This window comes from Pristiophorus japonicus, chromosome 7 (assembly GCF_044704955.1).
Source record: "Pristiophorus japonicus isolate sPriJap1 chromosome 7, sPriJap1.hap1, whole genome shotgun sequence".
Classification (NCBI taxonomy): Eukaryota; Metazoa; Chordata; class Chondrichthyes; family Pristiophoridae; genus Pristiophorus; species Pristiophorus japonicus.
This window is the reverse complement of record NC_091983.1, coordinates 10,456,836-10,471,546: the sequence shown is the minus strand read 5'-3', so window position 1 is coordinate 10,471,546 and position 14,711 is coordinate 10,456,836. Positions and strand designations below refer to the sequence as shown.

The following is a 14,711-nucleotide window of genomic DNA, read 5'->3' as shown; positions in this document are numbered from 1 at the left end:
TGGTGTCCCCCAAGGATCTATCCTTGGCCCCCTCCTATTCCTCATCGACACGAGTCAGAAGGTTGTGCCTTCAATTCCCACTCCAGGGACTTGAGCATACAAATCTAGGCTGACACTCCAGTGCAGTGCTGAGGGAGTACTGCACTTTTGGAGGTGCTGTCTTGTGGATGAGATGTTAAACCAAGGCCCCGTCTGCCCTCTCAGGTGGACGTAACAGATCCCCTAGCACTATTTCGAAGAAGAGCAGGGGAGTTATCCCCGGTGCCCTGGCCAATATTTATCCCTTAATCAACATAACAAGATCAGATTATCTAGTCATTATCACATTGCGGTTTGTGGGAGCTTGCCGTGCGCAAATTGGCTGCCGCCAATTACAACAGTGACTACGCTCAAAAATGTAGTAATTGGCTGTGAAGAGCTGAGACAGCCAGTGGTCGTGAAAAGGCGCTATATAAATGCAAGTCTGTCTTTCTTTACATGCTGCCCCTTGACGACATCACCCAAAAGCACAGCATCAATTTCCACGTGTACGCTGTCGACACCCAACTGCACCTCACTACCACTTCTTTTGGCCCTCTCCACGGTCTCTAAATTGTCAGACATCCAGTTCTAGATGAGCAAAAATTTTCTCCAATTGAATATTGGGAAGACCGAAGCCATTGTTTTCAGTCCTCGCCACAAATTCCGATCCTAGCCACTGACTCCATCCCTCTCCCGAACATGTGTCTGAGGCCGAACCAGACTGTTCGCAACCTTGGTGTCATATTTGACCCTGAAATGAGCTTCCGACCGCATATCCGCAGCATAACTAAGACCGCCTATTTCCACCTAGAATCATAGAAATTTACAGCACGGAGGGAGGCCATTTCGGCTCATCGTGTCCGCGCCGGCCGACTAAGAGCTATTCAGCCTAATCCCACTTTCCAGCATTTTAACATCGTCTGTCTCTGCCCCTGCCTCAGCTCACCCACTGCTGAAGCCCTCATCCATGCCTGTTACCTCTAGACTTGACTATTCCAATGCACTCTGGCCTCCCACGTTCTACCCTACCTAAACTTGAGGTCATTCAAAACTCAGCTGCCTGTGTCCTAACTCACACCAAGTCCCGCGCACCCATCACCCCTGTGCTCGCTGACCTACATTGTCTCCTGGTTAAGCAACACCTCGATTTCAAAATTCTCATCCTGGTTTTCAAATCCCTCCATGGCCTCGCCCCTCCCCATCTCTGTAATCTCCTCCAACTCTACAACCACACCCCCGCCCCCCCCTACTCCACCCCCACCAAGATATCTGCGCTCTTCTAATTCTGCTCTCTTGAGCATCCCTGATTATAATCTCAACCATTGGTGGCCGTGCCTTCTGTTGGCTAGGCCCCAAGCTCTGGAATTTCCTGCCTAAACCTCTCTACCTCTCTTTTCTCCCTCAAGATGCTCCTTAAAATCTACCTCTTTGTCCAAGCTTTTAGTCACCTGTCCCAATTCCTCCTTATATGGTTCGGTGTCAATTTTTTTGTCTTATAATACTCCTGTGAAGCACCTTGGGATAGAAACATAGAAAATAGGTGCAGGAGCTGGCTATTTGGCCCTTCGAGCCTGCACCGCTGATCATGCAACCTCAGTACCCCACTCCTGCTTTCTCTCCATACCCCCTGATCCCTTTAGCCCTCAGGGACACATCTAACTCCCTTTTGAATATGTCCAACGAACTGGACTCAACAACTTTCTGTGGCAGAGAATTCCACAGGTTTTACTACATTAAAGGCCCTATATAAATACAAGTTGTTGTTGTTGCAGCCTTAGTGCAAAAATTAGGAACTCTCAGATGTACCTCGGTCACTCCTCGCTTCATTCAACTGATCGGTCGTTCTCCTCTCAAGATTCTGAATCAGTTCCTTGGCTCTCAGCTGGGCCTCGTGGCTGCCAAAAAGCTTCACTTCCACTTCAATGTCACCTTTTAATATCTAGCACAAAAAATATATAAATACATATCGTGCAGAATGAACAGCCCGGCAGCCCAGAATGGGGCCATGGCAGCTTACTGTGCACCTCGTCCATGCCAGTGTTGTCACTACGGGTCACAGGGAGGGAACAGGCTCCAGTAATACACACCCTCGTTTGGAGCATTAGTGAGGTCCTCACATTACGCTTTGGGTTGGACAGTCTAATCCAGATCCACCGCATGCAACCTTCAAAAGGTTGTGTTTCAAGAGCCACACTATGTTTATCCTCATCATCACGGCACAAACTGATGCTTTTAAGAATGAGTGAACGTTTTAGAATTAATGCAGGTTTGCTTTCTATTTTAAGTTGATTAAATGTTGCTTGTACCGTAGGCTGCATCGTCGCATCCAAGGGGCAAGATTCTCGCACAATATTTAGTGGACTTGACAGAACATCCTGCCTGTTTTGAACAGTGCCCTTCCTGCAGCCGATGTGCTCAGCAAATTCATTACACACCAGGGTTGCTCACGACTGGGAGAAATTTAGAATTCAGCAGAGGAGGACAAAGGGTTTAATTAGGAGGGGGAAAATAGAGTATGAGAGGAAGCTTGCTGGGAACATAAAAACTGACTGCAAAAGCTTCTATAGATATGTGAAGAGAAAAAGATTAGTGAAGACAAACGTAGGTCCCTTGCAGTCAGAATCATGGGGAACAAAGAAATGGCAGACCAGTTGAACAAAAACATTGGTTCTGTCTTCATGAAGGAAGACACAAATAACCTTCTGGAAATAGTAGGGGACCAAGAGTCTAGTGAGAAGGAGGAACTGAAGGAAATCCTTATTAGTCGGGAAATTGTGTTAGGAAAATTGATGGCAGTGAAGGCCACTAAATCTCCAGGGCCTGATAGTCTGCATCCCAGAGAATTAAGGAAGTGGCCCTAGAAATAGTGGATGCATTGGTGATCATTTTTCAACAGTCTATCGACTCTGGATCAGTTCCTATGGACTGGAGGGTAGCTAATGTAACACCACTTTTTAAAAAAGGAGGGAGAGAGAAAACGGGGAATTATAAACTGGTTAGCCTGACATCAGTAGTGGGGAAAATGTTGGAATCAATTATTAAGGATGAAATTCGGAAGGGGTTCTTATGTGATAAGACTATAAAAAAAAAGAGAGCGCAATCGATCAAAGAGTTTGGGTACGGAACCTTAAGTTTTATCAGTTTTTATTAGGATAAGTTAAGGACTCGGTCTGTAGTGGCGTACAACGCAGACTGAGAATTTGTTTAGATAAGGTGTAAGGTTATGATTTGTGTACTCGCGGGAATATTGTTTGTTGTCCTTGTATTACTGTTGTGTGCAATACCTTTGTGAGTCATTGCCATTAGAGAAACGGGAATTGTCACTAGGGAAAGTTGTGATTGGGAAAAAAAACACAAGGATTGATTAAGAAAAGAAACAGTAACTGATTGATCAACTACGGTTGGTTTGTGCCAACATATCTCACACACCCAGACTGAGCCCGAATTAAGAGCCTTTTCAGGCCACGTAACGGCCAGGAGAAGTGGGCGTAGAGAACTCAGTTGGCCGAAAGGATTGTGAGATCAGAAACTGTGGAAAATCTGAATCATCCAGAATGGGTGCCGGAGCAAGTTAAAACACCACAAAAGGCACACCAGCCTATGTCATGCTCCAGAATTGTGGTCAGTCTTCAATTGACCAAAGAAACAAAAACCGGTAAAGTGGACTTAGGGTGAAAACAGGCCATTTCCACCCGATGGTTCATTTAATTTAGAGAGAACAACATGTCTAGAGGAGTGTCTTATAAACAGAGATCCAGGTAAAAAAAAAAGGAAAGTAATAGAAAAGGCCTGGGTTCCGATTCTTCAAGCCCATGTAAAATTAACAGAGGAAGTAAATCAAATGTAAAAAAAAAAGAGAACCTGATAGTGACTTATGGATTCAAAAAAAATGAAGCTAGCAAAAGAAAAAGCTTTATTGAATGGAGAGAGACTTGTGAATGTCTTGTCTTTGAATGAGTGCGTGAATGTCTTGTCTTTGAATGAGAGTGCTTCTGTCTTTTTTCCTTGTGTCTGGAAACCTGTTTGGAAAGGTTGTGGAACTGCCTGTTTGTTTTAGCTCCACTCACTTTTTCAAACAAAGTGAAGTTTTTTAACCCTTCATAGTGTTGTCCTGTATGTGGGAAGTTTAAGACATTTTAAGTTAGAGGCACAGGTGTGGATTTATTCGGATGAGAGGTTACGGAGCTAGGAAATGCACAAAGGATAGGTTTGTTGAGACATGGTCCCGGTGGTTAAAAGTTGTGATGCCTTTTTTTTTTTAAAAAAAAAGCCTTTGTGGGTCTCTCGAGGTGCAGGCTGGGGGAGTACACTCTCATTGTCCTTGGTGTAAAATCTTGGTACAAAAGCTTCTAGCTCAGTAAGAGGATTTTTTTGGATAAAGAGTGGCAGTACAATAATTGAATTGGGATTTTGAGATATTTCAGGTGATCTCCTTGATCAACATTTTGAGTGCATTGGAAAAATCTTGGGTTTGGAAGCCTTTTAATTATAAAACAAGTACTTTACATTCTGTGATCTGTGAATCACTATAAGCATAAATGAGAAGTCCGTGTAACACACCGATTCTTCCGGTTCAGAAGCCCAATAGTGACAAATGGAGGTTTGTCCATGACCTACGAGCTGTGAATGAATGTACTATATTCTCACAATGCTTAAAGAAGGATGTGGAATGAAGTATCCTGGAATGCTTTCCAGAGTCTTAAGCAGTCCCTTACTTCAGCACCAGCCTTGGGATTGCCAGATTACACTAAGCTATTCAACTTATTTGTGCATCACAAGTCGGGTTTTGCACAATCTGTTTTGACTCAGTTACATGGGGACAGGCAGCGTCCGGTAGCGTATTTCAGTACCCAACTAGACCCAGTGGCACGCGGACTACCAGGATGTCTTCCTTCATTGGCAGCAGCTTATTATGCTATGCAACAGGCTCAGACAATAACTCTAAATCATCAGACCATTTTGTATATCCCACACTCTGTTGAGATGTTACTTACTAAGTGTGCCACCCAACACCTAACCTCCGCAAGAACCACTAAATATGAAGTTGAACTGTTATCAAATCCGAACCTTATCAAAAGATGCACTACCTTAAATCCAGCCACTCTACTCCTCATGGAAGACGACGGCAAACCCCATTCATGTGAAATGGTAACCGAATTAGTGACTAAACCACGTATCAATCTAACAGATGTACCAATGTGTAACCCTGAGCTAGTGTACTATGTTGACGGATCAGCCCTACGAAATGATAGGGGCCAACCTAGAGCGGCTTAGGCAATTGTAACTCAGTTTAATGTTGTCGAAACAGCCTCTCTTCCAGACTCCTTTTCAGCCCAACAAGCCGAATTGTTTGCGTTAACTCGAGCCTGTATTCTGGCTGAAGGACACACAGTTAATATCTACACTGACTCCAGGTATGCTTTTGGGGTATCACATGACTATGGACAAATTTGACTTCTTCAGGAACCCCTATCAAAAATGCAGAACAAGTGGAAAATCTCCTGCGAGCCATTCAATGCCCTTTGAAACTTGCCATTATCAAATGCCAAGCACATACAGGCCAGTCGAATGAGGTGGCACTTGGGAATGCCAGAGCTGATAATGCAGCTAAGTCAGCAGCTCTGTCAAAAGGGGGGATGCAGGTGTCATTGTTCCCACTAAGGAACAATAATTGCTCAGACCCGCCACCCACTATTAATGACGTGCTGACCTTTCAGACACAGGCCAGTACGGAGGAGGTGGTGACCTGGACGAAGGATCAATGTTATAAAAATCCAGAAGGAATATGGGTTCACCACGACGGCCACGTGGTGGCCCCCAGATCCTTACTTCCATGGATTGCCCGATGTGTTCATACATTCACACATGCAGGCAAAGGGGGATTGGCAGATTATATTTTGGCAACTTGGTATGCACCAGGTATTTCGGCAATTGCAAAACAAATCTGTGAAAATTGTGTTACCTGTCAGACAATGAATCCGGGTAAGACGGAAAAAGTAGAATCTGCCTCCCACCCAAATCCAGTCGGGCCTTTTGTACATTTACAAATGGATTTTATTGAATTACCTATGTGTATGGGATTCAAGTATGTATTAGTTATTGTAGATGTGTTCTCTAGATGGATTGAAGCCTTTCCATGTAAAAAGGCCGATGCCACTACTGTTGCTAAATGTTTGTTAAAAGAAATTGTACCGCGCTTCGGAATCCCTGCTAAGCTTTCTAGTGATAACGGATCACATTTCACGGGAACTGTTATAAGAGAAATGTGTAAAAGCTTTACAGATTAATCAACATTTTCATTGCAGTTATCATCCACAATCAGCTGGACTTGTTGAAAGATATAATGGAATGCTTAAAAATAAGCTGGCAAAACTATGCAATGACACTGGACTGAAATGGACAGAACTGCTGCCCTTAGCCTTGATGGTAATGCGATCTGCAACTAACAGAACAACAGGCCTGTCACCGCATGAGATAGTTATGGGACGTCCCCAACGACTACCTTTTACAGCACCATTTACTGCAAAACAGATGGACATCCACAAAATGGAGGAAAATATGTTGAATTATTGTATTGCACTAACCAAATGTATTTCCAGCTTTCATTCACAGGTAAAGGAAGCCCAAGTCAAGCCAGCGGAAGGGAAGTGTCATAACCTGGAGCCAGGGGAATTCGCTTACATCAAGATTTTTAAAAGAAAAAGCAGTCTACAGCCAAGATTCGAAGGACCATACCAGGTCTTGCTGGCGACCAATACTGCAATCAAGGTAAAGGAAAGACCAACATGGATCCACGCATCCCATTGCAAAAGGGCACCCGACCAGGAGGAAGGGACGAAGGAATCAGAGGAACAGAAAAAGGAAGACTGAATAAGGAACTGTATGGACTATGGGGACTGATGGTGCTGGGCTTGACAGGGTTTTACGTCACATTATTGATTACACCAGGGGTACAGACCCGCCACCGAAGGGAATTGCAAGTAAACGTATTTATGGCACTGAGTCATAGGTATGCTCAAGAAAGAAACTTGTCGAGTTGTTGGATATGTTCCCATGTACCTGTCCACTCCAGGGGGGGTATTCCCCTGAGATCTGTCCCCTTTAACGAATCAGTAATGGTAGAATGGTTGACAGTGCAAAATAGGACAAAACTAACTAAGGGGCCAGAAACGAAGGAGCAAACAGAATGGAGGTCGGCAGGGTATAAACTTACAGCCTTCCAGGGATGGTACCAGCCCAATTATGATAATGACCATCAGCCTCCCTTCCTAAGCATTACTCCCAGAATAGGAAATCCTGAAGGTATAATATGCCAAGTGAGTAATGAGACTAAAGGACCAGAAATGGGACGCAGCAAGTGTTCCCAAATGATTAAATGGCAAGCCACAACTAATCCCACTGAGAGAAAGATAGCAACCGTTGGCTGGACAACGGTCCATAACAAAGCCCCAGGTGAAGGGTGGGAAGGTGAGACCACTCGAGTAGGGATAGTGCAAAAGGACCAGGAGCTGACGCCCTATAATTGCACCTACTTTATTTGTGGCCATAAAGCCTACCCATGGTTACCAGCCGACTGGACAGGGTCCTGTTACTTAGGATATGTGGTACCCCTTATCAGATCAGTAAGGACTCTAAGGGAGGCCTATGGAAGTCATAGATTTAAACGGGATTTGATCTGGCTAAACGGAATATTCAAGGTAATGGTGCCACCCTATGGAATAGCATCGACCGAATGGCAGTTACGGGAACTGGCTAACTTAGTGGAATCAGTAGCCAACGCAACTTCCCAAGCCTTTGAAGGGATAAATGACGAAATGGTAGCTATTCGAACAGTGGCTCTCCAAAATCGTATGGCCTTAGATTATCTCCTAGCCAAGGAGGGAGGAACATGCGCATTAATAGGTGGAGAATGCTGTAAGTATATCCCAGATAAATCAGAAGATATCGGCAGTCTAGCTGAAAACATCAGGATGGTTGGGAGCCCTGGGGAAATCTGTGGTACAGGGTTTGATCATATTCCTGCTGATAGTCTTCGCCCTGTATCTATTATTTGTCGTCATTAAGTGTTGCTGTGCCAGGGTGGGAGAAACTATGTTACCTACCGAGACCACGGCTAGAGTTATGGTAGCAACAACTGCTGAAGGCTCTTGTGTGGAAATGGAAAGGGAGAGACTGTACAAGATCAGAATGGATTGAGTTGTCCTTGTGAAGGACAAAATGGGGGAATGTGGAAATGTATTTTTATCTAAGCTGATACCATACGGTATTTGTGTGCCTTTTGATCAAAATGGAGTCCTGGCCCTTCCAGAACTTTCTGCATTTTAGCAGTCAGCTTGCATAAACAGCTAAACCTGGTTTGAGATGGCTGATGGCCATCAGACAGCTAGGAGACAAGTCATGCTGAGACAAGTAACCCCCCCCCCCCATGGTGCTCTCCTATTGTCTACACTACAGGAGTTCCATGTCACCCCAATCTTATCTTCTAGCCATTATCTCTTGCAGAGACCTCATCCATTTGATGCAAACAGATAAACTGACCAGGAAATTGGAACAATCCTGACACAATACAAGACAGGTGATAGCCCATTACCTATGACTCATGGAGTAATGGCCGGCTGGCCAACTGATAACCCTGACAAAAGGAAATATCTGGATACCATGTCAGGACCAGGATATAGTAATTAACTCTTCATCTGTATTCACTGACTGTGAGACAGAGCAATACACAGGAAGAGGCCAGAACTTGGGTTTTACTGTATAAATATCTTCATAAACTGAACCATTTCGGAGGTGTTCACTTAGCCCTTGACTGAGTGTAACCTACCCCTTGCGAGCAAGTAAATTAAAGAAACTTCTACCGGAGCTGTAAGTGTCGGAGTCATTCTTTTCGGAGGTCGAGATTTCACCAGTGGTTCCTCAGACTGTTGCTACCACTGTACCAAATGTTTCCACAGCAACGACACTGCCAAGTAATGGGTGACCTAAACTAAGCAGCCAGAGCAGTTTATCTTTGAGACAGAAAAAAAAATCAAAAAGGCTAATGAAATGATGGCCGTTATATCTAGACGACTGGAATGCAAGGGGGGTAGAAGTTATGCTGGAGCTATACAAAGCCCTGGTTAGACCACACCTGCAGTACTGTGAGGAAACACTTCTAGACACAAAGGGCGACAAAACATTGTGAACTCTCTTCTGCAAACGGCAATTGATGCTAGATCAATTGTTAATTTTAAATTCGAGATTGATAAATTTTGTTAACCGTAGATATTAAAGGATATGGGGTAAAGGCAATTAGGACAAGAATCAGCCATGATCTCATTGAATGGCAGAACAGGCTCGAGGGGTTAAGTGGCATACTCCTGCTCCCATGTTCCTTAACTCACATCCACAATAGGTGGGAGAGGGAGCGCGGAAATGGTGACATTCAAAAAATTACACTTGGTCAGAAGTGGGGATGTTTGCTGCTTACTGCAGTGTTCAGTGCCTTTCTCAACTCTACAGATAATGGAGCAGTCCATGTCAGCATGCAGCAAAACCGGGACAACAATCAGGCTTAGGCCAATAAGTGCCAAGTAACATTGGCACCACACAGGCGCCAGGCAATGACCATCCCCAACAAGTGAGAGTCTAGCCACCTCCACATGATTCAACGGCATTACCATCGCCGAATCCCCCACCATCAACATCCTGGGGTCACCATTGACCAGAAACTTAACTGGACCAGTCAGTTAATACTGTGGCCACAAGCGCAGGTCAGAGGCTGGGTATTCTGCAGTGAGTGACTCACCTCCTGACTCCCCAAAGCCTTTTCACCATCTACAAGGACAAGTCAGGAGTATAATGGAATACTCTCCACTTGCCTGGATGAGTGCAGTTCCAACACTCATGAAGCTTATCATCCAGGACAAAGCAGCCCACTTGGCTGGCACCCCATTCACCACTGGCGTGCCACTGCTGCAGTGTATACCATCTACAAGATGCACTTCAGCAAGTGGCCAAGGCTTCGTCGACAGCACCTCCCAAACACGCGAGCTCTATCACTTAGGACAAGTGCAGCAGGCACATGGGGGCACCTCCAAGTCACACATGATCCTGTCTTGGAAATACATCACCAAATCTTCATCATCACTGGGTCAAAGAACTCCCTCCCTAACAGCACTGCGGGAGTACCTTCACCACACGGACTGCAGCGGTTCAAGGCAGCGGCACACCACCACCTTATCAAGGGTAATTAGGCATGGTCAATAAATGCTGGCCTTGCCATGTCCACACCCCGTGAATGATTTTTATAAAAAAGGGACGCCGGTTTATTGTGAAAATCAAATAATCACAACCAGGGGAGCTGGCTTATAGTGACTGCATACATCAAACCCCATTTGTATTACATCGGATTTCTGAATTTGTAGCAGTATTGTCGGGATCACATGTACCTGTCCATGCATAGCTTCGCCAATAGTACTCAAAGGACAATTGATTTTCGGTGACTGCATTAAACAGAGCCTGCTTTACCTGGGAGTTTCCGTCAGTGTTTTGTGGAATCACACTCGATAATTGTGCCTTGGTCACTGATCAGAACCAATTCCAGGTTTGAGAAAGTTCTCAGCAAGGTCTTACCTGTATTCTTGATCCTGATATTTCTTCCAGCTCACGAATTTTGGATCCTCCTCGGCCTAAAGTCACATGAAATGTCACATCAAACCGTGAGCTCGACAAAGAACTGGGGTTAACCCAGGAAGATAACCCAGAATTTACCCGATATTCACATCCAGGAAATTACCCATGATATTCACAGCCAGGTATTTAACCCTGAAATTTACACCCGGGTATTTATCTGATATTCACACCTGGGCATTTACCCCCGATATTTACAGCCGGGTATTTACCCCCGATATTCACACTCGGGCATTTACCCCCGATATTCACACCCGGGCATTTACCCCCGATATTCACAGCCGGGTATTTACCCCCGTTATTCACAGCCAGGTATTTACCTCCGATATTCACAGCCGGGTATTTACCCCCATTATTCACATCCGGGTATTAACCCCCGATATTCACAGCCGGGTATTAACCCCCGATATTCACAGCCGGGTATTTACCCGATATTCACAGTCGGGTATTTACCTATGTTATTCACGCCGGGTGTTTATCACTGATATCCACACCCAGGTGGTTCTCCCAGGTATTGTCACACAAGTATTCCCCCCTGGTAGTGCCACACAAGTATTTCCCCCAGGTATTGCCACACGGGTATTTACCCGGGTATTGTCACAGTATTGCCCAGGTATTGTCGCACAATATTTACCCGGGTATTTACCCCAGGTATTGTCACACAATATTTACCTGGATATTTACCCCAGGTATTGTCACACAATATTTACCCTGGTATTGTCACACAGTATTTACCCAGGTATTTACCCAGGTATTGTCACACAGTATTTACCCAGGTATTTACCCAGGTATTGTCACACAATATTTACCCGGGTATTTACCCCAGGTATTGTCACACAGTATTTACCCAGGTATTGTCACACAATATTTACCCAGGTATTGTCACACAATATTTACCCAGGTATTTACCGAGGAATTGTCACACAATATTTACCCCAGGTGTTGTCACACAGTATTTATCCAGGTATTTACCCCAGGTATTGTCACACAGTATTTACCCGGGTATTTACCCCAGGTATTGTCACACAGTATTTACCCCGGGTATTTACCCCAGGTATTGTCACACATATTTACCCCAGGTATCGTCACACAGTATTTACCCCAGGTATTGTCACACAGTATTTACCCCAGGTATTTACCCCAGGTATTGTCACACAGTATTTACCCAGGTATTTACCCCAGGTATTGTCACACAGTATTTACCCAGGTATTTACCCCAGGTATTGTCACACAGTATTTACCCAGGTATTTACCCCAGGTATTGTCACACATATTTACCCCAGGTATTGTCACACAGTGTTTACCCCAGGTATTGTCACACAGTATTTACCCCAGGTATTGTCACACAGTATTTACCCCAGGTATTGTCACACAGTATTTACCCCAGGTATTGTCACACAGTAGTTACCCAGGTATTTACCCCAGGTATTGTCACACAGTATTTACCCAGGTATTTACCCCAGGTATTGTCACACAGTATTTACCCAGGTATTTACCCCAGGTATTGTCACACAGTATTTACCCGGGTATTCACCCCAGGTATTGTCACACAGTATTTATCCAGGGTATTTACCCCAGGTATTGTCACACAGTATTTACCCAGGTATTTACCCCAGGTATTGTCACACAGTATTTACCCAGGTATTTACCCCAGGTATTGTCACACATTATTTACCCCAGGTATTGTCACACAGTATTTACCCGGGTATTTACCCCAGGTATTGTCACACAGTATTTACCCGGGTATTTACCCCAGGTATTGTCACACAGTATTTACCCAGGTATTTACCCCAGGTATTGTCACACAGTATTTACCCAGGTATTTACCCCAGGTATTGTCTCACAGTATTTACCCAGGTATTTACCCCAGGTATTGTCTCACAGTATTTACCCAGGTATTTACCCCAGGTATTGTCACACAGTATTTACCCGGGTATTTACCCCAGGTATTGTCACACAGTATTTACCCGGGTATTTACCCAGGGTATTGTCACACAGTATTTACCCGGGTATTTACCCCAGGTATTGTCACACAGTATTTACCCGGGTATTTACCCCAGGTGTTGTCACACAGTATTTACCCGGGTATTTACCCCAGGTGTTGTCACACAGTATTTACCCGGGTATTTACCCCAGGTATTGTCACACAGTATTTACCCGGGTATTTACCCCAGGTATTGTCACACAGTATTTACCCCAGGTATTGTCACACAGTATTTACCCAGGTATTTACCCCAGGTATTGTCTCTCAGTATTTACCCAGGTATTTACCCCAGGTATTGTCACACAGTATTTACCCAGGTATTTACCCCAGGTATTGTCACACAGTATTTACCCAGGTATTTACCCCAGGTATTGTCTCACAGTATTTACCCAGGTATTTACCCAGGTATTGTCACACAGTATTTACCCGGGTATTTACCCCAGGTATTGTCACACAGTATTTACCCAGGTATTTACCCCAGGTATTGTCACACAGTATTTACCCAGGTATTTACCCCAGGTATTGTCTCACAGTATTTACCCAGGTATTTACCCCAGGTATTGTCTCACAGTATTTACCCAGGTATTTACCCCAGGTATTGTCACACAGTATTTACCCAGGTATTTACCCCAGGTATTGTCACACAGTATTTACCCGGGTATTTACCCCAGGTATTGTCACACAGTATTTACCCGGGTATTTACCCCAGGTGTTGTCACACAGTATTTACCCGGGTATTTACCCCAGGTGTTGTCACACAGTATTTACCCCAGGTATTGTCACACAGTATTTACCCCAGGTATTGTCACACAGTATTTACCCGGGTATTTACCCCAGGTATTGTCACGCAGTATTTACCCGGGTATTTACCCCAGGTATCGTCACACAGTATTTACCCGGGTATTTACCCCAGGTATTGTCTCACAGTATTTACCCGGGTATTTACCTATCACGGTGCCCACCGCCGCGCTCTCCATGTAGAAGCTGAGGAAGGGAGACTGTGAGTGCGGCTCCCGGGCCGGCCCCGGTCTTGGCCCTCCCGCTCCCCCTCCACGGCCCCGGCCCCCAGCCATGGGCTGACCCGCCCTCTGCCCCCGCCGGCCCCGGTCCCCGCGGACCTCCCAGCGATCCCCGGCCCCCCTGTCCTGGCTCTGTGCGCCGGCCCAGGGGCGGGTGCGGGGGCTGGGTGCTGCCGGCGGCCTCCACTCGGCCCGCGGCCCGGGGCTCTGCTCATCGCCGCTCTCCGCCTCCCAGTCCGACATCGTCCGCTCCGCCCCGCGGCTCTGCACCTTGCGTTCCGGCCCCGGGGGCGCGCCTGGGTCTTAACCGCGCGCCACCCAGCGGGAGCGCGCCTCGGCCCCTTCCCCAAACCCAAACCCCACCCCTGCTCCCCAAACCCCATCCCCAAATCTTATCCCTGCTCCCCAAACCCCAATCCCCAAATCTTATCCCTGCTCCCCAAACCCCATCTCCAAACCCCTTCCCCAAACCCCCATCCCCAAATCTTATCCCTGCTCCCCAAACCCCATCTCCAAACCCCTTCCCCAAACTCCTTCCCCAAACCCCCATCCCCAAATGCCATTCACAAACCCCATCCCCAAATCTTATCCCTGCTCCCCAAACCCCATCCCCAAATCTTATCCCTGCTCCCCAAACCCCATCTCCAAACCCCTTCCCCAAACCCCATCCCCAAACTCCTTCCCCAAACCCCCATCCCCAAATGCCATTCACAAACCCCATCCCCAAATCTTATCCCTGCTCCCCAAACCCCATCCCCAAATCTTATCCCTGCTCCCCAAACCCCATCTCCAAACCCCTTCCCCAAACCCCATCCCCAAACTCCTTCCCCAAACCCCATCCCCAAATGCCATTCACAAACCCCATCCCCAAATCTCAGACCCATCCCTGCTCCCCAAACCCAATCCCCATCTCCAAACCCGCTCCCCAAACCCCGTCCCCAAACCCTAACCCCATCCCCCCTCCCCATCTTTGCTCTCCAAACCACATCCCCGCTCCTCAAACCCACCCCTGCTCT

The 14,711-nt window shown here is 46.1% G+C and overlaps 1 protein-coding gene across 3 annotated transcripts in view; it reads right to left on the bottom strand.

The window, feature by feature from the left end:
- ddx43 (DEAD (Asp-Glu-Ala-Asp) box polypeptide 43) overlaps window positions 1-13,978 on the bottom strand; it is a 91,429-nt gene extending 77,451 nt beyond the window's left edge. For all 3 annotated transcript variants that reach the window (XM_070884777.1, XM_070884778.1, XM_070884779.1), the window contains exons 1-3: window positions 13,623-13,978; window positions 10,636-10,691; window positions 1,828-1,960 (exon numbers count right to left, since the gene is read on the bottom strand). In XM_070884777.1, the coding sequence (XP_070740878.1) occupies window positions 1,828-1,960; window positions 10,636-10,691; window positions 13,623-13,938 (505 nt within the window). In that variant the 5' untranslated portion in view covers window positions 13,939-13,978. The remainder of the gene's footprint in view (window positions 1-1,827; window positions 1,961-10,635; window positions 10,692-13,622) is intronic.
- Window positions 13,979-14,711: the final 733 nt, after the last annotated feature.